Here is a 24,966-nt window from a genome sequence, read left to right on the forward strand (position 1 = left end):
GAAATTGTTTTAATATGAGGGTGAGGGCTGTGATCAGAAGGGATGAGTGGTGCAAAGAGTGGTTGGGGCAGGGAATCTGCTACTTCATCTTTTAGTTTGGACTTACCATTGAGATTGTTTTGCTTTGCGTCAAGAAATGCAATAAGAGTGTCAACTAGTTCAACTGTACAACAGACACCCAATAATCACTTCCATGGAATAAAATTTAGATGTTTATTGCATTAAAAGATAGGGCTGTCAAGCAATTAAAAAAATTGCGATTAATTGCGCAATTAAAAAAATCATGATTAGCTCCATGATTAATTGTGCTGTTAAACAATACCATTTACTTAATTTTTTAGTTTTCTATATTTTCAAATATATTTATTTCAATTACAACACAGAATGCAAAGTGTACAGTGCTCACTTTATATTTATTTTTATTACAAATATTTGCACTGTAAAAAACAAAATACAAGTACTGTAGTAGTGTTCTCTTTATAATGAAAGTTGAACTTACAAATGCAGAATTACGTACAAAAAAATAAAACAATGTAAAACTTTAGAGCCTACAAGTCCAATCAGTCCTACTTCTTGTTCTGCCAGTTGCTCAGACGAAAAAGTTTGTTTACATTTATAGGAGATAATGCAACCCATTTCTTAATTACAACGTCACCTGAAAGTGAGGACAGGCATTTGTATGACACTGTTGTAGCCAGCATCGTAAGATATTTACATGCCAGATATGCTAAAGAGTCACATGTCTATTGATGCTTCGACCACCGTTCCAGAGGACATGCTTCCAGCTGATGACAGGTTCTGCTCGATAATGATCCAAAGCAGTGCGGACCAATGCATTTTCATTTTCATCATCTGCGTCAGCTGCCATCAGCAGAAGGCTGATTTTCTTTTTTGGTGGTTTGGGTTCTGTAGTTTCTGCATCGGTTCTTGCTCTTTTAAACAATACCATTTACTTAATTGCTCTTTTAAGACTTCTGAAAGCATGCGCCACACCTCATCCCTCAGATTTTGGAAGGCACTTCAGATTCTTAAACCTTGGGTCAAGTGCAGTAGCTATCTTTAGAAATTTCACATTGGTACCTTCTTTGCAGTTTGTCAAATTTGCAGGGAAAGTGTTCGTAAAACAAACATGTGCTGGGTCATCATCTGGGACTGTTATAACATGAACTATCTGGCAGAATGCAGGTAAAACAGAGCAGGGGATGTACAATTCTCCCCCAAGCAGTTCAGTCACAAATTTAATTAACACTTTTTTTTTAAACGAACGTCATAAGCATGGAAACATATCCTCTGGAACGATGGCCAAAGCAAGAAGAGGCATATGAATCTTTAGCGCATCCGGACCATAAATATCTTGCGACGTCAGCTACAACCATGCCGTGCAAACACCTGTTCTCACTTTCAGGTGACATTGTAATTAAGAAGCGGGCAGCAGCATCTCCCATAAATGTAAACAAACTTGTTTGTCTTAGCAATTGGCTGAACAAGAAGTAGGACTGAGTGGACTTGTAGGCTCTAAAGTTTTACATTTTTTGTTACATAAACATAACTGCATTCAAAAACAAAACTAAATTGTAAGCTGCATTTTCATGATAAAGAGATTGCACTACAGTACTTGTATGAGATTAATTGAAAAATACTATTTCTTTTATCATTTTTACAGTGCAAATATTTATAATAAAAAATAAAATAAAGTGAGCACTGTACATTTTGTATTCTCTGTTGTAATTGAAATAGACATATTTGAAAATGTAGAAAAACATCCAAAACATTTCAGTTGGTATTGTATTGTTTAACAGTGTACTTAATCGCAATTAATTTTTTTAATCACAATTAATTTTTGAGTTAATTGCATGAGTTAACTGCGATTAATCGACAACCCTATTAAAATGTTATTTCACCTCTATCATTTTTGGAACTCAGTAGTGCGGGCTAAATGCCTGATGCTCTGACTTATGCACATTATCCAGTTAGTCTTGCTCTGACTCATGGAAAGTTTTTTAAATCTGTATTCAAAGTTAGTTTTACACAACATTAAAATCAGGGTTCACAAGAATATTCTAAAGCCACATTTATTCCTGAGACACTCTTTCAAGGGGAAATTCCAAAGCTATTGAAATTAAACTGCCCTGGGAGTTGTCTTTCTATAGGCCAAGCTACAAAGCCATTACTCTCAGCTATAAAATAAAATTAAAAGTAATTATGTTGGGATCAAAGACGTTTATAGAAAATACATGGAAATTTAATTTAAAAATTGAACTACCTGTCATGAGACAGATCTAACATATAAATTTGCCTAAATTGGATTCTTGTGTTACTGGTTTGGTACACAAAACTAGATCCAGAGAATTGAGATCAACATTGAATTTGACAGTATACTAAGTTGTTTGTATTGAGCACCTGGTGGTAATTTGGTGGTGTGTAGGTTTGTAATGTGGTCAGAAGTGTGGTTTGTAATGCGGTTTGCATGACTGCCTCAATATCACAATTGCATAAAAAAATTCAGCGTATATAATTCCTTGCATATTTTGAATAAACCCCACCAGTGACTTCCACTGAGAAAAGGTCGTGCCTTTTTTCCAATGCAGAAAGAGAGGCACTGACATTGGTAGAGGATGAGGGCTGCAAATAATTGGTGGTTAATAAGCCTGACTAGTGTTAGCTGAGACGTAGCTCTTCTGAAATTAATATCTGTTGCCCTACAAGCAGACACACGGATGGCTACAGTGACACTAAATCCCAGATCGTATGGAACACAGGTAACTGGAATACAGGTTTCTAATACCTTACAGGGGCTCTGGTAAACAGCCACAAAAGCATTCTCAGATTCTTTAGGTGGACTTGTATACAAATAAAAGTTTGAATCTTGTACATGCTATTGTTTATCCCATATTCCCATCTTCCGTAAAGAAATGCTGCCTGAAGTGCATTATAATCCTCTGTTTCAGTGGCTGATCTCTTGTTTTGAGATTGGTAGCTTTATGACTTACTCAATCTCTTGGGATGATGTATGTTTCTTGTATTACCATTACCCTTCTATTCTAAAAAGATATACAGGAAAGTCTCCTTTAAGAGTAGTAACAATAACTTACTTTTGTTTCTACTATATGTGAACAATGTACATTTAAAATGTGTTCCAGAGAAGTAACCGTACAGGGAATGAAAAAGGTGATGTAGCACTCCAACAGGGAAAATTAATACAAATACTGTCTTACAAAGTTTATTTAAAACCAAACAAGGTTATGTGTAGCAATACAGGGTTGAACGGACTGTAACAAAAAAATTCTTGGGCTGGCGCTAGGCTCTGTTGTAAACATGTGAAGGCACTGCAGTAGTTTCCCATAAATGGAATACAAACTGTACAAGTGAATAGTCTTTCGTCCGGTGTTCCCATGAGCTGACTTGATCGTATGTCTTGCAGATTTGCAGTCTAGGAAGAAAAGGATCCATTTTTCCCTACTCTCCTAAAGTCACAGCAATTTCTCGCACTCACTCTAACACACGTCTGGAGTCATACTTTTCCCCATGCTACATACTCCCATCGTTCAATGTAGATGAAACGCAATAGCTTGTTTTCTGCTCATACAAAGGCTGAGAACCATAAACCAATCAGCACTAAAACTAACTCATCATCTTAGCCCCTTGTTTCACATATGAAGTTCAAGATTTCTGGACAAAGCGGTGTATGCGTCTCTGTGCCTGTGTTTTTTGTTTTTAAGAAATACAGAAAAAAGGCCACAGCAAAGAACAATAAAAAAGCCACATGACCGGCAAGAAAGTGACTGGTCCTGAGCACCTGTAAAAGTTTAAATACATTTCTCTTCCAAAGATAACCAAACGACTTTGATTACTCCTGAAAGAAAATATGAGGTGCACAAACTATTCATTATTCAAGCATAAAATATGTTAGAACAGAGCAACTAGAAGAGTGGACATTTGTTCCCCCATTCTAGGAATTTCCCCAGTGTAATGAACTAGAAGAGAGTTGGAGGGAGAATTCCAGTGTCAGATTCACAAACATCTGAAAAGACAGCAAAAGGAAGTTACAGCAAAACATAACCTCCTGGGTGCCTGCAATCAAAAGAAACAACTGCATTCATGGTGGGAAATAGACTCCTCTTGTTATAGGAAGATTGGAATGGCAATGCCTATGCTGCCCAAATTAGATGTTACTAAAGACTGCAGTTCTAATTTCATTCTAAATTCTGGATATAAAGCGCGGAAGCAGTGACAGTGCTGAACTCCCTCATACCATCATCCCCACTGTGCTTCAGGCTCAAGAGGAGGGTTCACTTCTAGCATTAGTTTGATTTCCATGCCAGTTAGAATCCTGGGTTTCGGCTGAACCTAGCCATGTATTTCAAGCTGTATTTCAAGGAATCCCTATTGAGGTTACAGGGACAAACCATCCCGATGTTCGAAAGAATAGTAAATATGGCAGGAGACCAGCTTGGCTTAACGGTGAAATCCTTGCGGATCTTAAACATAAAAAAGAAGCTTACAAGAAGTGGAAGGTTGGACAGATGACCAGGGAAGAGTATAAAAATATTGCTCGGGCATGTAAGAATGAAATCAGGAGGGCCAAATCACATCTGGAGTTGCAGCTAGCAAGAGATGTTCAGAGTAACAAGAAGGGTTTCTTCAGGTATGCTGGCAACAAGAGGAAAGTCAAGGAAAGTGTGGGCCCCTTACTGAAGGAGGGAGGCAACCTAGTGACAGAGGATGTGGAAAAAGCTAATGTACTCAATGCTTTCTTTGCCTCTGTCTTCACGAACAAGGTCAGCTCCCAGACTGCTGCGCTGGGCAACACAGCATGGGGAGTAAGTGGCCAGCCCTCTGTGGAGAAAGAGGTGGTTAGGGACTATTTAGAAAAGCTGGACGTGCACAAGTCCATGGGGCCGGACGAGTTGCATCCGAGAGTGCTGAAGGAATTGGCGGCTGTGATTGCAGAGCCATTGGCCATTATCTTTGAAAACTCGTGGCGAATGGGGGAAGTCCCGGATGACTGGAAAAAGGCTAATGTAGTGCCAATCTTTAAAAAAGGGAAGGAGGAGGATCCTGGATACAGGCCAGTCAGCCTCACCTCAGTCCCCAGAAAAATCATGGAGCAGGTCCTCAAGGAATCTATCCTGAAGCACTTAGACGATAAGAAAGTGATCAGGAACAGTCAGCATGGATTCACCAAGGGAAGGTCATGCCTGACTAATCTAATCGCCTTCTATGATGAGATTACTGGTTCTGTGGATGAAGGGAAAGCAGTGGATGTATTGTTTCTTGACTTTAGCAAAGCTTTCGACACGGTCTCCCACAGTATTCTTGTCAGCAAGTTAAAGAAGTATGGGCTGGATGAATGCACTATAAGGTGGGTAGAAAGTTGGCTAGATTGTCGGGCTCAACGGCTCCATGTCTAGTTGGCAGCCGGTATCAAGTGGAGTGCCCCAAGGCTCGGTCCTGGGGCCGGTTTTATTCAATATCTTCATAAATGATCTGGAGGATGGTGTGGATTGCACTCTCAGCAAATTTGCGGATGATACTAAACTAGGAGGAGTGGTAGATATGGTGGCAGGTAGGGATAGGATACAGAGGGACCTAGACAAATTGGAGGATTGGGCCAAAAGAAATCTGATGAGGTTCAACAAGGATAAGTGCAGGGTCCTGCACTTAGGATGGAAGAATCCAATGCACCACTACAGACTAGGGACCGAATGGCTAGGCAGCAGTTCTGCGGAAAAGGACCTTGGGGTGACAGTGGACGAGAAGCTGGATATGAGCCAACAGTGTGCCCTTGTTGCCAAGAAGGCCAATGGCATTTTGGGATGTATAAATAGGGGCATAGCCAGCAGATCGAGGGACGTGATCGTCCCCCTCTATTCGACATTGGTGAGGCCTCATCTGGAGTACTGTGTCCAGTTTTGGGCCCCACACTACAAGAAGGATGTGGATAAACTGGAAAGAGTCCAGCAAAGGGCAACAAAAATGATTAGGGGTCTGGAAGACATGACTTATGAGGAGAGGCTGAGGGAACTGGGATTGTTTAGTCTGCAGAAGAGAAGAATGAGGGGGGATTTGATAGCTGCTTTCAACTACCTGAGAGGTGGTTCCAAAGAGGATGGTTCTAGACTATTCTCAGTGGTAGCTGATGACAGGACAAGGAGTAATGGTCTCAAGTTGCAGTGGGGGAGGTTTAGATTGGATATTAGGAAAAACTTTTTCACTAGGAGGGTGGTGAAACACTGGAATGCGTTACCTAGGGAGGTGGTAGAATCTCCTTCCTTAGAAATTTTTAAGGTCAGGCTTGACAAAGCTCTGGCTGGGATGATTTAATTGGGGATTGGTCCTGCTTTGAGCAGGGGGTTGGACTAGATGACCTCCTGAGGTCCCTTCCAACCCTGATATTCTATGATTCTATGATGTGTGACTACTGACCCATGAGGAATTAGACTGAGATCAAATGCTGATTTCACACAGGCAGCAAAAATACAGTACAAAAACCCTTTTAACCTGTCTTTCCACATCCAGGTTCACGCCACAGAGTCAGTTCTGCATTTTACTCAGAAAACCGAAGCAGCAATTTTAAAATTTGAACATGGCCTGACAAAACCAGCACTGCTGCTTTACACGGTCCGTATACAATTCCCATTCAGGACAGTGCTCATGCAAGTGACTTAAAATTCCAAGCCATGTCTGCCACTGGATATAGAATTTTTTCAGCGTATAATATTTTCCACTAAGAGCTATTCAGCAATGATTACATTATAGGAAACATTAGTCTAGTTTCCCTCGTCCTCAGTATAGCTCTCATACCAAGGATGCATGAAGTAGTAAAAGGTCAAATAAATGAAAGAGGAACATAAGTTTACGGAACATTGCTGAAGGGCCACACAGGGAAAGTGTACCCAAGGCCAAAGCAACATAATAACCAGATGCAAATGTAGCACTTTTAAACCAAAGGGGACTTTCCAGAACATGAGAGCTTAGTATGTAAAAAGATATATGAAAGCCTCAGGCAGCTATTAACATGCCTAAAACAAGTTTTATTCTATTCATCTCTGATGCATCAGATTCCATGCGCCTCCTGCCCAATCCAGCCATCCATGATCTTTCCTGTCCATTTGTGTATGGAAATAACCAGGGAGATACAGAGGATTGAACCAATCTGAAATACTTTAAATATGCCTGCCTTTTTAGTATGTAGTGTAGTTGTAGCTGTGTCGATCCCAGGATATTACAGAGACTGGAAACATTTTTAACTAAGTCAACAAAATTCCACTTCATTATGATTTCTAACCTATTTCTGAGTGCACTGCAAGTATATAAACTGGCACACTGAAATGAACCCAAGCTAGGTTGTCACCTCCTTTAGGAAACGTGACAATTCAGAGCCTGTGCCAGAAAGAAGGGTTCTCCGGCTCACCAGAAGAGCAGTACACACTAGGCAAAGCTACTCTGCCTGAGTGGACTCCTGCATGAGGGCAGAGGTCCACAAATTTCAAAGGAACACTGTATGGGACAGGGCTGCCACTCAGGGCAGACAACAGGATCGGGGCCTACGCTGACTTCACTTCCTCCTGCACATTACCTTTTGGGAAACAGTGCTAGAAGTAAATTACCATTTACTTCTCTTTATGAAGACAATCCCTCCCTATACCCATCCTTCCACATTTTGCCACTTTTGAGGAATATGTTGAGGGAGACCAATAGGTTATAACCTTCACTTTTAAAAAAGCTTTAGGAGAATTGCTGAGGGAGACCTAGATATTGGTTTCCTCCCCCCATAGTATATTAATGGGAGTTTCATAATTATACTAATTCATAACCAGCTCTGAGGTATTAAAATCATAAAACCAGTAACAGTTCCTAACAATTTTTGTCTAGGAAGATAAACCCTTTACACTGTATACTAGTTTAATCATCGAACCATAGAAACACAGGGCTATAAGGGAACTCGAGAGGTCATCTAGTCCAGCTCCCTGTGCTGAGGCAGGACCAAGTAAACGTAGACCATCCCTGACAGATATTTGTCTAACCTGCTTTTAAAAATCGACAGTGATGGGGATTTCACAACCTCCCTTGGAAGCCTGTTCCAGAGCTTATCTATCCTTAAAGTTTTTCCTAATATCCAACCTATTCAGTCTTGTTGAAGATTAAGCTGATTATTTCTTGTCTTGATATATTTATAGAATCTAGAGTACTGTGTCCAGTTTTGGGCCCCACACTACAAGAAGGATGTGGATAAACTGGAAAGAGTCCAGCAGAGGGCAACAAAAATGATTAGGGGTCTGGAACACATGACTTATGAGGAGAGGCTGAGGGAACTGGGGATGTTTAGTCTACGGAAGAGAAGAATGAGGGGGGATTTGATAGCTGCTTTCAACTACTTGAAAGGGGGTTCCAAAGAGGATGGCTCTAGACTGTTCTCAGTGGTAGCCGATGACAGAACAAGGAGTAATGGTCTCAAGTTGCAGTGGGGGAGATTTAGGTTGGATATTAGGAAAAACTTTTTCGCTAGGAGGGTGGTGAAACACTGGAATGCATTACCTAGGGAGGTGGTGGAATCTCCTTCCTTAGAAGTTTTTAAGGTCTGGCTTGACAAAGCCCTGGCTGGGATGATTTAATTGGGGATCGGTCCTGCTTTGAGCAGGGGGTTGGACTAGATGACCTCCTGAGGTCCCTTCCAGCCCTGATATTCTATGATTCTATGAATCTCTTATTGTCTTTCATGTCCCTTGCTAGATAACTCATTTTGTGCCTTAGCCTGATTTTGTCCCTACATGCTTGTACTATTCTTTTCTACTCATCTGTAGCAATCTGTCCATGTTTCCACTTTTTGTAGAATTCCTTTTTGATTTTCAGGTCATTAAAGAGCTCCTGATGGAGCCATATTCTTAATGAGGGGTTACTAAAATTGTAGCTTCGATTCCTTTTTCAAAATAATTCAGAGTTTTGCAATATAAGTTATTGCCATAAACTCTCACTTCCCTGGAAGTTTTACGTTTCCAAGACCATGGCAAAACCTAGGTCCAAGATTTTCAAAAGTGACTATTGCTTTTGGATGCCCATCTTGAGATCCCTCAAAGTGACCCGATTTTCAAAGGATTGGTTCTTAAGACTTATGAAATTTGGGCCCCTTTAAGGCATCTCAAGTTGGACACCCAAAGTCACTAGTTGCTCTTGAAAATCTTGGCCTAATGCCATAAATGAAGTTATGTAATGGATATTTTTTCTGTCCTCTTTTCCTTAAAAATACTTTAAAATATATGATTTTCTACAAATGCTACTATTTTGATCTTTAAATGATCACATTTCCTGAATTCTATCAAGAAGATCAGGATGGCCAATTTTTAGTGGGAAAACCTTCTCTTCAACAGCTGGTGCAATTTTTCATAGATATTTTAGGTTCTCCTAGTAAATAAATAGCTGAAATTAGGAGCGGTGAGGCAAGATTTTGTGCAAAGGGCACCAACGTGTCACTGTACTAGCACGAACAGTATGGGCACATAAAATGCACTAAGAAATGAACTCCCCCATACCAATGCCCGGTGAGACCAGGATGGAAGACAATTTCTGCCAGTAAAGAGCCTCACATAAGAAGGAATTTACTTTTAATATGGAAGGACAGAATACCCAGCGCAAAGCAATGCTAACCTCCAGAATGAGAAATCTAAGTATCAGAGTATAACCAATAATGACATTTCAATTACGAGGCTTCTTGCAGAAGTTAGCCATCAAGGGAAAATATAGCCAGCATCTCAGAACAAGGGGAATGACCTTCTAAGGACCAAAGTGACAAGCGGCATCTACACATATAAATCATTTAGAACACACAATTCTTCCTTTACACGTAGGATGCTTTTTGGTCAGACTGACTTATTTTTTCCAAATGAATTTTAGGTACCTTTTTTGTTCCCCTTGTAAGCCACAAACCAATGCAGCCTCTCCATTTTCTTATGCTCTCTGTATACACAAGTTGCATACCACCCAGACATGAGCATGCATCATTTCCAAAGGCACCTGTAGGCAGCTCGGAGTGAGAGCTACAGAGGAGCTTTGCCACACTGTTCGAAGTATTTTGTATGCTTCTTGGGGCACGAATAAAGGAAATGGAGGGAGCTTTTAGTAAGGAAAAAAATATGAGCTAGTGTCTTCTGAAACCATTTCCTTCCACTGTTTGGACAAAATCCATGTAGTCTTCAAGAAATACAACCTTATAGCTATACAAATCTCATCAGGACACTCATGTTAACATCCAGATATTTACTAGTCCCTTCCTGAGTTACTACAAAGCAAAATCAGATATTTTGATAGGTCAAGTACGTACCTCCCATTGGAGCAAATGGGCCCAGCTCCAGGCTACTGCAAGCACTAAAATGCTACATTGTTAAGTTATGAACAGGGGTAGGGAACCCACAAAACAGTCAACCAGATAAAGATGAAAAGGAAAAAGTTGTTAACATACTATGAAGAGATAGTTGGACACTATAAATGAACATCCCGTTAATTTTTGTTTGGAAGGTTTACACTCGTAAGCGCTCTGCTAATCCTTAAAGTAACAGGAATTTATTTCAATTATCTATGATGAAGTCATTGTTAAATCATATGCCTATAAACCAGTGATAATACAAGCAATGCAGGGAATGTCCAGGTCATGACTTAGGGGCCATGAAATCCATCAAAGACCATCCTAGAAACAACTTATAAGCAACCTCCACAGACTAGTAGGTTTACACTAGACCAAGAGCCTGAAGGTACAGCATTAAACCAAGAAGCTGAAACACAAGGCTAGCCTTTAAAGCCACCCAGACACAGAAATCTATAGCCACAATCTTGTAAGTGTGAAGTCCAGAAAGTATTACTGGAATTATTCGTTGGTTTGGCCTCTCTTTGGACACAGAGCCAGGTTTAAGATGGCTCTGGCTTGCTTGCCTTCACCAAGCATGTTTCATCCTGTCCCTTCCATAGTCAGGACCTGGGTGATTATAGGGAGCAGTCTGAAGAGATCATCACATTTATTTTACATGGAGCAGATTTGTGGGTGTGGATTACTCAGCTTTTCACGAAACATTTTGTCCCCAAATGCCTGGTGCCTTAAATAGGAATTAGCCAGTTGCCACTTCACTTTACTGTAGCATACAGGCCAATGATTTAAATGCTGCATCATGGTGACCCATAAACAGGACAATCCTGGAGACTTGACAACTCTATGATGTTTTAAGAAAAAGCAACAGACGGCCACAAGGCTGGACAAAACATATGATAGAGAATCTGTGGAGATGGTGAGTACAAATATTTTTAAATCTTTACAATACATATTTATTTCTATAGTGCCCCACCAAGATACTCAGGGTACTACCAACATAATTCAGCCATTCCTAAACATATTAAGGGCTCCAAGGTTAAATGCTGTTGCAGACTGGGTTACTGCCATTTTTAGCCTCGACTTTTATTCAGATACATGTTGCTAACTGCAGGCATTTAGATGGCAGAACCACTTTCCCTGAACCATGTACAATCAACTGTAGCATTTTTGTTTGTTAACAGGGCTGCACAGAGCCAAAGTTTCTGAGACCTATCCCTATTCTGTGCAAGATTAAGTGCCTTACTTCACTGTACTCATCTGAAGTGACACACAGTTCCTCCCACGCTGCCTTGGACAGGGGCCAAGATGGCTTCCCACCCATGTCATACTTTATCTGTGCTAGAAGTGAATACAACGTGGTAAATATTTCCCCCTCTCTTTGCATTACAATTACCCCAAGAGGAACCGTGCAACAAACTGGTCCCTTACAGGAAGTTATGGTACATAACATTTTGCACTAATCTAGACAAGCAGGCTTTCCTTCTGTATCAGTCACTAAAGGGTTCACCTATGGCAATCTCTTGCTAATCAACTTCCCTTGTATCTGGGCAAAGAGCAGCCTGTGCTTTGGACATACCTTACCATATTAGGCAATGAGATCCTAGGAAGGGGAGAGCTCAAGATGTAGGCGGACCCTCCCTTCACCTAAGAGGGCAGGCTAGGAACTTCCTGTGCAGCAGCAGACCAGTTCCCTTTTTGGAAGCGTGGAAAGGGAAGAGGACAGAAGGACAGACTCCATCATGGTTCTAAGTGATGGCCTTGCAGGGCTATTCAAATGTGCAATCATGCTATTAAAGATAGCACCTTTGTAATGGGGCCAGGGTCACGTGCTCCGAAATACAAGCTTCCAACTAGTTGGATTTAAAGATGTATGTGTATTTTTTAAAGCAATGAGTTTGATTACCCCTCCCCCCCCCCATTATAATAAAGCTATGGTTCTGCAGCAGCTGTCACATTGTCACACGGCAGCTGCAGTTCAATGAAAGGATTCTCAGATGCATCAGGTTTCACTTTGAATTTCTAGCTTATCCTGTAGAAGGGCTGAATTTCTTTAACTCTTTTTAATAAAAATGAGTTGGAGCACAAACTCCTACAGCCTCGTCCAATGACACTGTGTTAAAGACACAAGACACTCAAAAAGGTAAATAATGTGGAACAGAGTTTGGCTGGATGGTTGTAGCAGCAATTTCAAATAGTCAGGAAACTTTTAGAAAATAGTAATAGGATAACATTCAATACAAACAGAAGTGTGCTAAACCCACAGCTATTTGACTCACTTCTGTGTAAAGGGTCAAATCCATTAACATTGCTGTTGTGAAGCATTCTCTGGGCTGATACCAGAAGTTCATGTAAACAGGCCTTTTCTTCTTCACCTCTCATTGTCCCGGAAGTTTATAACTTTACCAAGTAAGCATTCACAAAGGTGCTTCACTGTATTTGTACACAGGCCAGGTTTACAGGCAGTATTTCTTTAAGATGCTGCACTGTCAGACAAGTTTATTGGCATGTTCCTGTACTGAGAGAAATACTTGGCACAGAGCTGAGTTACAAAAAGCTTAAAAGCCCATTGGGCCAGCTTTGGAACTTCTGAGCAAGGGACATTTTTGAGCCAGACAGAATTCCACTGAAAAGAACTGCAGGAAAATAATTTCTCTATTAATCACCACCTTTTATTCTACTTACATTATATAAAATTTGCTATTTTAAGTTATATTTTTCTTCCATCTTTTTTGCCCAAACAAAATGGTCATCTAAATTTTGCATCCAGATTATCCAAGTCCAAATATTTGTTGATCTTCCAGGTTTTCTGACACACACCCAGTAGTAAGGGCTTCTCTCTCCCAACAGCAGTGCAGAACCGCCCTCTACATTCTTTATCACTATACCAAGTATTTCTCTCAATACAGCAACATGCCTATAAAAACCTGTCACTCAATGCAGCATTGTGCAGAAACTGAACGGGGACCGGCTGGACAAGGAGACTGGGATGAGACACCTGAGAAGTGAAGACAGTTGGACAAGGTAGTGAAAGAAAACGAGACTGGGATGAAGAGGCAGGGATCCTGTGGAAAAAAATGATGATAACGTAACTAACAACTGTATCATGATGCATATGCACAAGGGGGTTACGGTAAAACAACCTTAACTCTGGAATTTCCCAGTTTTTGAGTGATCGATTTTCAGCAGGAGAATGCTTGGTTTTTAAACATAGTTTATATAATTTAATGTGTTTTTTTAAAAAGCAAACTAATATAGAAATTCCACTGAAAACCTTTAGATACACTGCACAGACCTCTGCCACTTGAGCTAAGCAAGTGACTGCTAGCAGTCATAGGTTGTCATCCCATCTATGGATCAGCGCTAGAGGGGGATGGGACACTTTACCCATGGGTTTCACAGATATTTACTAACCGAGGAATGGGTGGGACTCAGGAATACTGGAGTCCATTCCAGGCTCTGAAGGGTGTGTCATTTAATGGAACCAGACTTCTGCCTGCCTTCCCCAAACTTGACACCTTCAGCCTTGTCCACTCCAACCTGTCAAGGTCCTGAATCTTTCCCACCCCGGCTCCTCATTCCAGTCCCATTCCCCTTGCCTACCCATCCAAGTCTCCACTCCTCAGGCTTCCCATCCCAGTTCTAATCTGATCTGCTGCTCCATTCCACCCAGGCTTCCAGTCATCCCCTCGGTACACCAGCACCTTATTATATCAGTTTCCCATTCACCCCCCACCAACTGGCTCCTCCCTGTCCAAGCTTCTTCCTCCTCCTCCTCGTCTCAATCTACTCCTTCTCCTCCCCCTGGTCCAGCTGCCTGCTCTCAGTTCTGGTGCCCGGTCACAACCCAGCCCAGAGCAGCAATTACATAGAAAGACGAATTTAGTTCCCACAACTTTGAGCTGGTCCATACTCTGTTGCTTTGTGGGGACAGTCATGAGCAGCCTGGTCACATGCAGGAGCTGTGAGGGGTTGGAGCATGCTCATTGTGGGCAGATTTTGGTGAGATTTTAGCAGCTACACTCTAAGCTTAAAGTCTCTAGTGAGCATGTAATAACTGAGGTTTTTCAAAGGCTTATAACTTGGCCAGCTTTTCACAGGAACATTTAGCTCAAAGGCCACCAGCCTGCCAAATTTCAAGTTCCTGTTTCCAGAGAACTTCCCAGAAAAAAGGTGGACTCTGTGTGGCACACATGTACACACTCCCCAATGTATTTTCCCCCTTATGTCATTCTCTGAAATTGCTGAACAGGTTTGGCTGAAACTGCCCAGAAAGTTTCAGCTTCAGGCAGACCCCTGGCATGGAACATTTCAGCTCAGACGATTAAAGTCTGGCAATCTTTAGGCAACTGAAAGCAGGTTCTAACAATGGGAATTATGGCGCTACTGCTCTGTCTACAATACAGAGAGTCTGGGAAGAACATCTTGAGTTCCATGTTTTTAGTGCTCTACAAGGGAAGGCTCGCACAAGCAACTTTATGCAGTTGTAAGATAAGCAATCATCCCGATCAGATTCACTTGTATCAGGCCGAGTCAAAGAAAACGTCAAAGTCTATGACAAAGTCAAAGTCTTATGACCGAGTCAAAATCTATGACAAAGAAAACTTCATTTGTAACACCACAGAATTGAATATGGATCCCTCAACAATTGATTAAAATGTAGTGCCACCAACCGCCATGCCGCAAAATGATCTGGATAGCAAAATATGTGAAAAAAGCCATTTGCATTGAATGAAATTGGGTTCTTTTTAAACAATAAAATCATATGCCCATGCTGGCACCTGATGTCAACCACCAGTGAAGTACTTCTGGAGCCTTGAACAGCTGTTATTTTTCTCACGGTCTAACAAATGATGCACTGATGGTTTCGGAACAAACATTGTTCAACTGACTAAGACATGTTCCTGGCCCCAAGCATCTCTCAGCCCAGGACAGATAAGACCAAAAACAAGGCAAGATACTAGACTGTTCAGGCAATGGAAGGTTTGGCAATTATTGATGAAAGAAAGGAAGAGGGATTTGAAGAAATTTGGAGAATAGAGAGATTGTTCCAGTTGTAGGGGATAGAAGAATAGAAAGCCTGAAACCCAGAACAAGACAAGGGTGCAGGCATGGCAAGTACAAATATACTTGTTTTCTAAGTTAGAATGAATCCCTCTTACTCTATTGAGCCACATTCTGAGTTGAGAGATCTCTGCTTCCCTTGCAACCTCTGACAGCCACACTTCCTAAATTCTGCAGTCAGCCTTTTGATACAGTATATTAGACCCCTAGCACAGCCTTTATCCCACAGCCTCTGTCACAACCCTTCAGGTTTCCTTGACAATCAGACTACACAGACCTCATAGAACAGCAGATTCAATGTGTATGTGCGCCATATCTTCCCAAGGAAAGATCAGCAAGCAATCTGCTTCACAGAACTGGAGCGAATACCAGGCTTGGAGGCAATGTGCTGTTCAGACAGACACACTTTTCCTAACAAATACAAGTGAATTCACAGCAGTCCTGCTGCCATCAAAATGTAGATAACAGTAAGGTAGATATTAAGGCAGTCTACATCGTTGGATCCTCACTTACCCGAGACTCCTTCACTTCCTCACTCCCATCAACCTCATCATCCTAGAGAGGAAGAAGAAAATGAATGTAGCCATATAGGGGTAATAACTTCCATAGCAGCAAGGTTTGGACTTCCTGATATTTAGGTGACTAGGCTTTTCAAGACAGAGAGGTGCGGATTCCTGATATCTAGGTAACGGTGGAAAGATTTTGAGAAAGGGAGTGTAAAAAGGAACTTTAAGTCTCAGTAATCAAAGGCAGATTCTCAAAGGCAGGGGATGGCGCTTATCTCAGAGCTTCTCCAATTACCTCCCATTTGATAAACTTTAAAGGACAAGGTGAGTGAGGTAATATTTTACTGGACCAGCTTCTGTTGGTGAAAGAGAGAAGCTTTCAAGCTTACACAGAGCTTTTCTTCCTGGCACCTTTCAGGCCTATACACTAAGCTAACAGGATATAGATGTCCTATTCATAACCAGAAGCAAATCCATTTGGAACGCTGTAGACCAAATTCCCTTTTCTCCCACCCCAACAAGGTCACTCACATCTTTTGTCCAGAAAGAGATTCCAGTGCCTCTTCGCCTCTCCTTTGGCCGCCGCCTCTCTCGGATTGACTGCTTGTTTGGAGATCTATCATCTAAATCCTGATCTTCACACTCTAGCCAAACAAGGACAGACTGCTTTGGTTTAAATGATTTACCTGTGTGCTTTTCTCAAAGCCCTGGTAACATTTTCAAACTGGTTTCCATCACCAAGAAAGGGCTCATGTTGTACTACACCTCAGTCATTAAACATAAGAGATGTTTATTCCCCACTACACCTGATATTTTGCACTCCTTTCTTCTAGACTGGCCCAGACAGTGGTTGTCCCTTTATCTGCATAGCTCCCAACACCATGCAGGGGCATTAGCTTATCAGGATTCTCAGGGAGGAATTACATTAGTCAAGTTCTCTACCACCGCTTCCTGGAGGATCTAGATGTTCCCTCCCAGTAGATGGTCAAAAGAAAAGCCACCACCTCTTATTCATGTCTGCAAAGGCAATAAAAATGGACCATTTCATAAGGGACTTGGATACCTTCTTTCAGTCATTCTGTTCACATACACATCTGACAAGCTGGCAGCCCACCTGTACCAGTCCCCTGCTGGAAGAGCAGGAAATAAACCTAGAATCTCAGGCTATGTACACTGAGCATATTGCTTATTCATTAAACACCTTAACCTGAAATGCTTGGGTTGTCTTCTCATTTTAGGAGGTACATACCATTCTTCTCCATCTCAGTGGCCGTGCTTTGGAAGTCTTCTGGGTTCAAAGAATCAGGGCCCAGAGATCTGCTTGTCCGGGCCAGGCGAGAACTTGTGTAAAGAGAAGGGGCCGACGTAGAGGGAGATACTGGTGTTGTGAGTTTGTCTGTCTGTGCTGGACACCTTAATCGCCGATAGACAGACTGTAAATAAACAGAGCCATTAATAAAGGTTAGCAGACAGCTAACGACAAGGAGAGCTGGACTTTAGCTAACGGACGTAATCACTTGACATTTACAGCCCTTCACACTGCCGTTGGATAAACCACACCTTGCCACAGAGGACAGATTAGGAAAACAGCATAAAATGCATTCCATCGAGCTGGGGTGAGTGGAAGAAGAGAAAACAGGTTTTTGTTTGTTTTTAAAGTAATTTTGGATTCCACAGGCACAATCTGAACACAGCTTGAAGAGAGAATAGCAGCCTTGCTTGACCCATACTGCCAAGACTAGCAGGTATCCTTTATAGAAACAAACTGTCCAGAGTCTAAAGGGGACAAAAGAGACAGGACCATTATATATCTGTCCCCAATAAAGTGTTTGGTCAGTACTGCAATGTCACTCCTCCAGAGATATAGGAGACCATCACCACAGGACTTTGTTCGCAGTGGGATAAGATAGGGAGCTGCAAAAAGCCGTGAGCACATTTTATGGGAAAAGCCAGTCTGGGCTATAGAAGATGATTAGTAGAAATATCAGAGACTTCCAGGGTGCTTGCTAGGTGTGTAATATCTACTAAAGAGTTTCTGGATTCAGGCTTCTTTTCCTGTCATGTGGTTGTTAATCAGCTTCCATGTAAAACAAGCGTACATGCCAGTGATAAGATTAACAGTTGTGTAACAGGCTTGGTTAATTCAACTCAATCCTTTCCACAGGAAGTCAAGTCAATGGACCATAACTCATCTGTTTACAATACTTCTCGAGGTTTCATCGACTTAACTCCAGCTGGATGTTCATTTTGCAATAAGTATTCTCTATGTAAGAAAAGCCCCTTGGGTTCAAGAGTCCAAATAAATGTAATGCCTGGGGAGATGATGACCTCCTATGAGACTTCTCTATCCCTGCCCTCCCGCATCCAGAATCACCTGAATCCACCAACTATATTCAAAACATCTGTAGAGGAACATTAAGGCTAGAACAACGAGGAGTCCGGTGGCACCTTAAAGACTAACAGATTTATTTGGGCATAAGCTTTCATAGGTAAAAAAACCCACTTCTTCAGATGCTAGGCTTCAGTCCTGACCCTTATTGCCAGAAGAGAGGAACTGTGGCACAATTCTCCTTTTATTAGCCTTTGCATTCCATGGTATTGTTACTTTCATGATTTATTTTGTCTGACAAGAGAAGTGTTATGTCAAGTTGAGAACAAAGGAACAGATGAGCCATAATATGGCAACACTACACACAGCTAAATTTTTAAGTACCCACATGTCTAGATCAATCAGGCCTGGGTTATTTCTGACTGAACTAATCCTCCTAATAGCAATTCCACAAGGAGACAGAAGAATTTTACTCTATCTCAGTTGTCCCAAACCACTGAACTCTCAAGCAGCAGCTAGTACGGATAGAGAGATCACCTCCTCATCCTGGTTTCTATTCCACCAGGGCCGAGTCTCCTCCCGTCTCTCACTGCTGTCCTCAGTGCTCTCGGGTTTCTCACTTTGTTGTTCCTGAGCTTGCCGCTCCACTCGAGACCGGCTGAAAGTTCGTTCTGCCTCCTGAAGGTCTGTGAGTGTCACACCCTGGGAAAGGGGCAAGACTGCATCAGTTACACATGCGGATTTGTTATATGCATCATGCACCTGACAAAAACCTTCTCTTTAGTTAGATAGCAAGTTCTTCAAGACAGGTACCTGCCTAGGACAATGGGTCTCGATCCTGACGGAGCTCTCTTGCCCCTACCTTATATAAAGTAATAGATTGGGACAGCACTTAATACTTCTCAGCTAACTTGCATCATCACTGGACTCCTCAGAAGCAAACTCAGTGCAGAGCATCAAGCTGTAAGAGTGAAGAGCAAAGGAGCTTGCAATGTCACCAGCAACCAGAACTATAGCCTTAGCTTGTATACATCTGGAAGGGGTATGTTGAATTAACTGTTCCCAGGAACACTTCCTAGAGCTCACCAGATGTGCCTGTCTGAGTGTCTGGACTATAGCACCCCAATATATATTTTCTCCAGCCACTTTCTCATCACAGGATTTTACTTTTTATTCTATTACACACACACACACTTCTGATGGTGGTTCAGTCTGATGTACTCTAGACTAAGCCACAAATCGTAACCATCAACTACAGGCTTCAATGTGTAAAGTTACCAAATTCAGACAGGGAAGTAATATTCCTATAAACACAGAAAGGACTAACCCCATATGGCAACAATCTCATCGTAATTCACATGACTACCAGACAGATTAATTCCCATTCTGAATGTATAACACCCCCCCCCCCACCTTCCTTGGAGATGGGTGTTAAGGAGCCAGATCCTTGGAAAGAGACCTTGAACACTAGATTGATTTCTGGAAAGTTTACCCCCTCCTGGGTTCTGTGGGCCACTGTTGTACATAGATTAAGTACATTTGTTTTTGAATTTTTAAATTGTGCGGCTGATAGATATGAAGCCCATGGTGTTGTGGAAAGAGGCACAGCTGTCTGAGTGGAGACTGCAATGCAAGACAGAATGCAAGCCTTGATCCACCAGAACCCAGATCGGTTAGCCTTCCTTCTCTTTTCACTAAGGCTGCTGTGAATGACATGGGCTGAGCTGGATATATTTATGGGCAGTTCTTGGTTTAAATTCACTTTGTGGTGTTTAATTTAATGGGATGGGTGCCTAGAGTTATATTCAAAGAAATTTGATTCAGCCTACTCTCTGAATTTCCCTCTGATGCTGCTGTGTCTCTGACTTCAGCCCACAAAAACATCGGCAGGTATATCACAAACACTTTATTACACATTTTTGCAATAATGTTGCAATTTTTGCAACTTAGTCTACTCTTCTGGTATGTTTACTGAAGCTGGTAACCACGCAGACAGGGGGATTCTTATGGGATTAGTGATGGCACCTGTGCCTCTAACAGACCACCCATATTTTTCTCGAATTTTGGATGGTCCTCATGTCAGTGTAAATTCATAGTAATGTGATCATTTCTATTTTCTCCATTAGAAAACTGATCAGTAGAAATATTAACAATTTAAAATGAGACTGCTTTGTTCCCTCCCCCACCAAAACCAAACTAGCAAGTCATTTTGGACTTCCTACCTGTAAAAAGAGAAGTCATTTAAAAATACTGATGAGTTAAATCAACATATACATACACGCCACCTTCAGCATGTGGCCTTATTTTCCTGCACTTATGTAGCTCAAATATATAGCTTGTTTTTACACAATTTTGAGGTAAAATGGTTTGAATGGCAAGGATGTGAACTGGATGTCAGCCTGGTTGTAATCACTTCAAACAAAGACAATCAGTATTTGTAACAAACACTGATAGATCTTTAGAGAGCTGCTCACACATCCTGGAAAACTGTCCCAGCCAAGTTCAGAGCTGGAGAACTGCAATCTGCTAACCCATTTCTTCTTGAAGTTTAAAACGGATGTGTTTGTTTTCTGTTCCGAACTGTGTAACATTCTTGTCGGCTGTTAAAAGCATGTCATGTTTCACCCTATAAGTGGCTGCATTTCAGCAAATTAAATGACCCTTGTGCAGGGGTGGCCAATCTGTGGCTCCGGAGCTGCATGCGGCTCTTCGGAAGTTAATCTGCGGCTCCTTGTCTAGGTGCCGACTCTGAGGCTGGAGCTACAGGTGCAAACTTTTCAATGTACCAGGGGTGCTCACTGTTCAACCCACGGCTCTGCCCCAGGTCCTGACCCCACTCCACCCCTTCCCCCAAGGCTCCTGCTCCTTCCCCTGAGCCTGCCGCGCCCTCGCTCCTCCCCCAGAGCCTTCTGCACACTGTGAAACAGCTGACTGTGGTGGGCAGGAGGCACGGGAAGGGATGGGGAGGCGCGGATTGGCGGGGCTGCTGGCAGGCAGGAGACGCTGGTGGCAGGAGTTGATGATGGGGCTGCAGACATATTACTGTGCCTCTTTGGCAATGTACATTGGTAAATTCTGGCACCTTCTCAGGCTCAGGTTGGCCACCCCTGCCCTTGTGTATTGTTTGTGGTCACTTAGTCTGTAAAGGGCTTTGAGACCCAAGTGGTGTACAAAGACTTCTCCGATCAAAGGACTGTAGAGTTGCCTTGGCACCTTTTGTAGGCCACCACCCAATTCCCCTCCTGTTTACCCAGACAAGTCCAACCGCGTATGGTGATGGACTAGCAGAACTAGATACCACTGCCCATTAGCCTGCTACTCTGCTGGAAGGCCACCAGGAATTTCACTCCGCACCTGTGTAGACCTACGAGTCTGGCGGGCCTGTCTGGATCGGGCCTTCCTTAGTGACTCTGCTTCCTCATCCCGCACGGGAGTCAGATACGACCTGAAAGAAAGGGTCAGGAACACTTAAAATCAGACACTTCTGATCTGCAAGTCACGCCATTTCATACACACTACAGTGTTTTAATGTAGTCAGTGGAAAGTACACCTTCTGCTCCCGTTTAGCACACACTCTGCTGCTTTCCTAGGGCCACCCAGCACCTGGCTGATTGCTGCAACTACCATATTCATTGTAGTATCTTCAAGCAATGACTTCTGCAACGTTAACCTGTTCGACACAGTCTATGCTCCCCTGTAAGCCAACCCCATTAAAGGCTCACTCTGCATACTGTCTGGGATCCCATACACCCCTACCTCCTTCAAGTCTCGATACAGAATTAAATAAATCCAGAAACGTGTAACCTCATTCACAATCAGACTTCAGAATGTAAACAACTCCTGCTGTGCGTTCCTCACAGCCTTCAACTTGCCTTTCTGTCACAACTAATGCTTCCTTGGAATACGCACAGATCTAATGTGACCACTTAGAAGTTAAAATTCTGGTTTTATCAGTAGGAAATCTGTTACAGTGGACCTGTGCTGAAGTGCAGGCTTTCTGAAGAGAGAGAACCCCCGAAATACAGCCGTACTAAAGGAACTCACTCCAGCATACATATTGGAGTAAACCCACCCAACCCTCTTGGAGTTAAAGGTGATCCATTTAAAGCAGACAGAAGTAACCACTGTACACAGCATAGTTAATGCATGGAAAGATTAGATGTTTATATGAGAAAATACCTGTACAACAGACACGATTAAAGAGTTTCAGAAGGTTTATCAACCCTCCTGCTTCAGGGCATAAGCCATCTACTAAATGATAGGTGTTGCAGGAAAACCTTTCCCTATAGGCAGGTTATTTCATAATGGTCTATCAAGGGTTTCTTGTACCTTTCTCTGAAGTTTCCAGTATTAGCCTTTGTACTCAGCTGGACAGTGATCAACTAGTTGAAGGCACAATGAATGAGACAAGGGGTTGTGGACATTCTTGCTTCATTCACTGTGTGTCTTGTACTGTACAAACTGCAAGTGAATTAGTCCTAAAGACAAGCGGCTTGCTCCTGTAGGTGCATGGAATAGGGTGGTCTGGCCACATCTAGCCAAACACACATTTCTACATTCTGATTATTGCTCCCCTCCTCCTAAATAAATGTGACTGTTGAGAAAAAATACCTGTTTGGTTAAGCACTCAAACCAGGAAGAGACAAAGTGAAGGTTGCACACCAAAGCATAAGGACGGTCTAAATCAGTATGATATACATTTTGTACAACCTTAGACAAGTGGAGAGTCTTCTACTCTGCATAGCACTCAGAGGCAGTTAAAGTCATTTATATGAAGAGTACAGTTACAACGTATTAAGTACAACAGAGCAGTAGTGAAATTTAGCCAGCATACATAAATCACGTAACATAGACGATCAAGGTTGGAAGAGACCTCAGGAGGTCATCTAGTCCAACCCCCTGCTCAAAGCAGGACCAACACCAACTAAATCATCCCAGCCAGGGCTTTGTCAAGCTGGGCCTTAAAAACCTCTAAGGCTGGAGATTCCACCACCTCCCTAGGGAACCCATTCCAGTGCTTCACCACCCTCCTAGTGAAATAGTGTTTCCTAATATCCAACCTAGACCTTCCCCACTGCCACTTGAGACCATGGCTCCTTGTTCTGTCATCTGCCACCACTGAGAATAGTCTAGATCCATCCTCTTTGGAACCCCCCTTCAGGTAGTTGAAGGCTGCTATCAAATCCCCCTTCACTCTTCTCTCCTGCAGACTAAATAACCCCAGTTCCCTCAGCCTCTCCTCATAAGTCATGTGCCCCAGCCCCCTAATCATTTTCATTGCCCTCCGCTGGACTCTCTCCAATTTGTCCACATCCCTTCTGTAGTTGGGGGGACCAAAACTGGACACAATACTCCAGGTATGGCCTCACCAGTGCCGAATAGAGGGGAATAATCACTTCCCTCGATCTGCTGGCAATGCTCCTACTAATACAGCCCAATATGCCGTTGGCCTTCTTGGCAACAAGGGCACACTGTTGACTCATATCCAGCTTCTCATCCACTGTAATCCCCAGGTCCTTTGTTTGTAGTTAAGTAGATATGTTAGTTTACTGCTCTGAACTGCACCTAAGGTTTGCTGTGCTGCATGCTGCAGAAACTGTAGGACTTGCTAAATGAGTAAAATACATACCAGTAAGACATCAGTCCCATGGAAAGTCTAAATAAATGAAGATAACTGGACCATTCCAACAAAGTTTGAATAAACATGAAAAATTACAGCATGCTCCACGTTTGTATCCAAGACTTTTCCCTAAACTGTCTAATATACTGCATTTGAGAAACAGGATGTGATCATGTAAATTGAGACAATGCCTGTGTACAAGTGGGTAGAATTAAAAGGACACCAGATGCTGGGGGTGGGATCAACAAGTCTTCTAAAGAGTTGCACCTGTGAGGAGTCTTAATACTGCTGGGAAGCCCTGCCTAAGATGTATGTAGTACTTGAATAATCACCAGGATATCCTGGTGTTAACATATTTGTGATGCATTCATGAGCAGGAAGTTGTGTGTATGGGGTATAGTAGAGGCCCAAAGGGACATCAGGACAGCACATTTTGCAAAGCTTTCCTTTCATCCCCACATTTACAAAGGCTTAGGCCAAGATTTTCTTCAAGTGACTAGAGATTTTGGGTGCCCAACATGCAACACCTTGAAGGGGCTTGGTTTCCAGAGGGCGGGTGCTTGGTACCTTCTGGAAATCAGACCCATTTAAGAGGTCTCAGGTTGAACCCCGAAGATTGAGATGCCCCCAAAATCACTAGTGGCTTTTGAAAATGCAGGCCTTCATTTGCACACGTATTTTCCATCACTCATCGCAGAAGTGTTATTTCTGGAGCTCACCTAAAGTTACTGTAAATGTCTGAGAGGGTAACTATTATCAGACATGGCTCAACCACATCATTGCTGTGTAGAGTAGCTATTTCAAAGCTAAAAAGTGAACAACTCCACACTGCTCTTACAGTTTTTTCTTTCAGTGGATGTCTCCCTGAGTCTGTAAATTCAATCAACAAGCAGCACATCTAGTGACGGTTCGGTCGGGTGTTTGCTAGCTAGTAAGTCGGCTACTGTGAAAAGTGATATTTATATATATGTTAATACTACTTTTCACAGCAGACTTGCGCAGCCCCAGCAAGCTGGAGGACAAATTAAGTCCTGGATGAGGTGGTGGGTAGGGAGCACCTTATTTGTGTTTCTATTCTATTTAGGTTCAGTAA

The 24,966-nt window shown here is 42.3% G+C and overlaps 1 protein-coding gene across 12 annotated transcripts in view; it reads right to left on the reverse strand.

Annotated features, from left to right (window-relative positions):
• Nucleotides 1-24,966, reverse strand: part of PPP1R12B (protein phosphatase 1 regulatory subunit 12B) — a 178,703-nt gene that overhangs the window by 49,484 nt on the left and 104,253 nt on the right. For 7 of the 12 annotated variants that reach the window (XR_012155807.1, XM_073319698.1, XM_073319696.1 and 4 more), the window contains 5 exons: nucleotides 21,608-21,698; nucleotides 18,791-18,955; nucleotides 17,174-17,357; nucleotides 16,456-16,568; nucleotides 15,932-15,973 (listed from right to left, as the gene is read on the reverse strand). Coding sequence is in view for 11 of the 12 variants with exons in the window: in XM_073319698.1 (XP_073175799.1) it covers nucleotides 15,932-15,973; nucleotides 16,456-16,568; nucleotides 17,174-17,357; nucleotides 18,791-18,955; nucleotides 21,608-21,698 (595 nt within the window). In the remaining variant the exon portion in view is untranslated. The other 5 variants (XM_073319699.1, XM_073319701.1, XM_073319702.1 and 2 more) reach the window with 5 other exon arrangements.

Source organism: Lepidochelys kempii, chromosome 21, assembly GCF_965140265.1.
Source record: "Lepidochelys kempii isolate rLepKem1 chromosome 21, rLepKem1.hap2, whole genome shotgun sequence".
Lineage (NCBI taxonomy): Eukaryota > Metazoa > Chordata > Testudines > Cheloniidae > Lepidochelys > Lepidochelys kempii.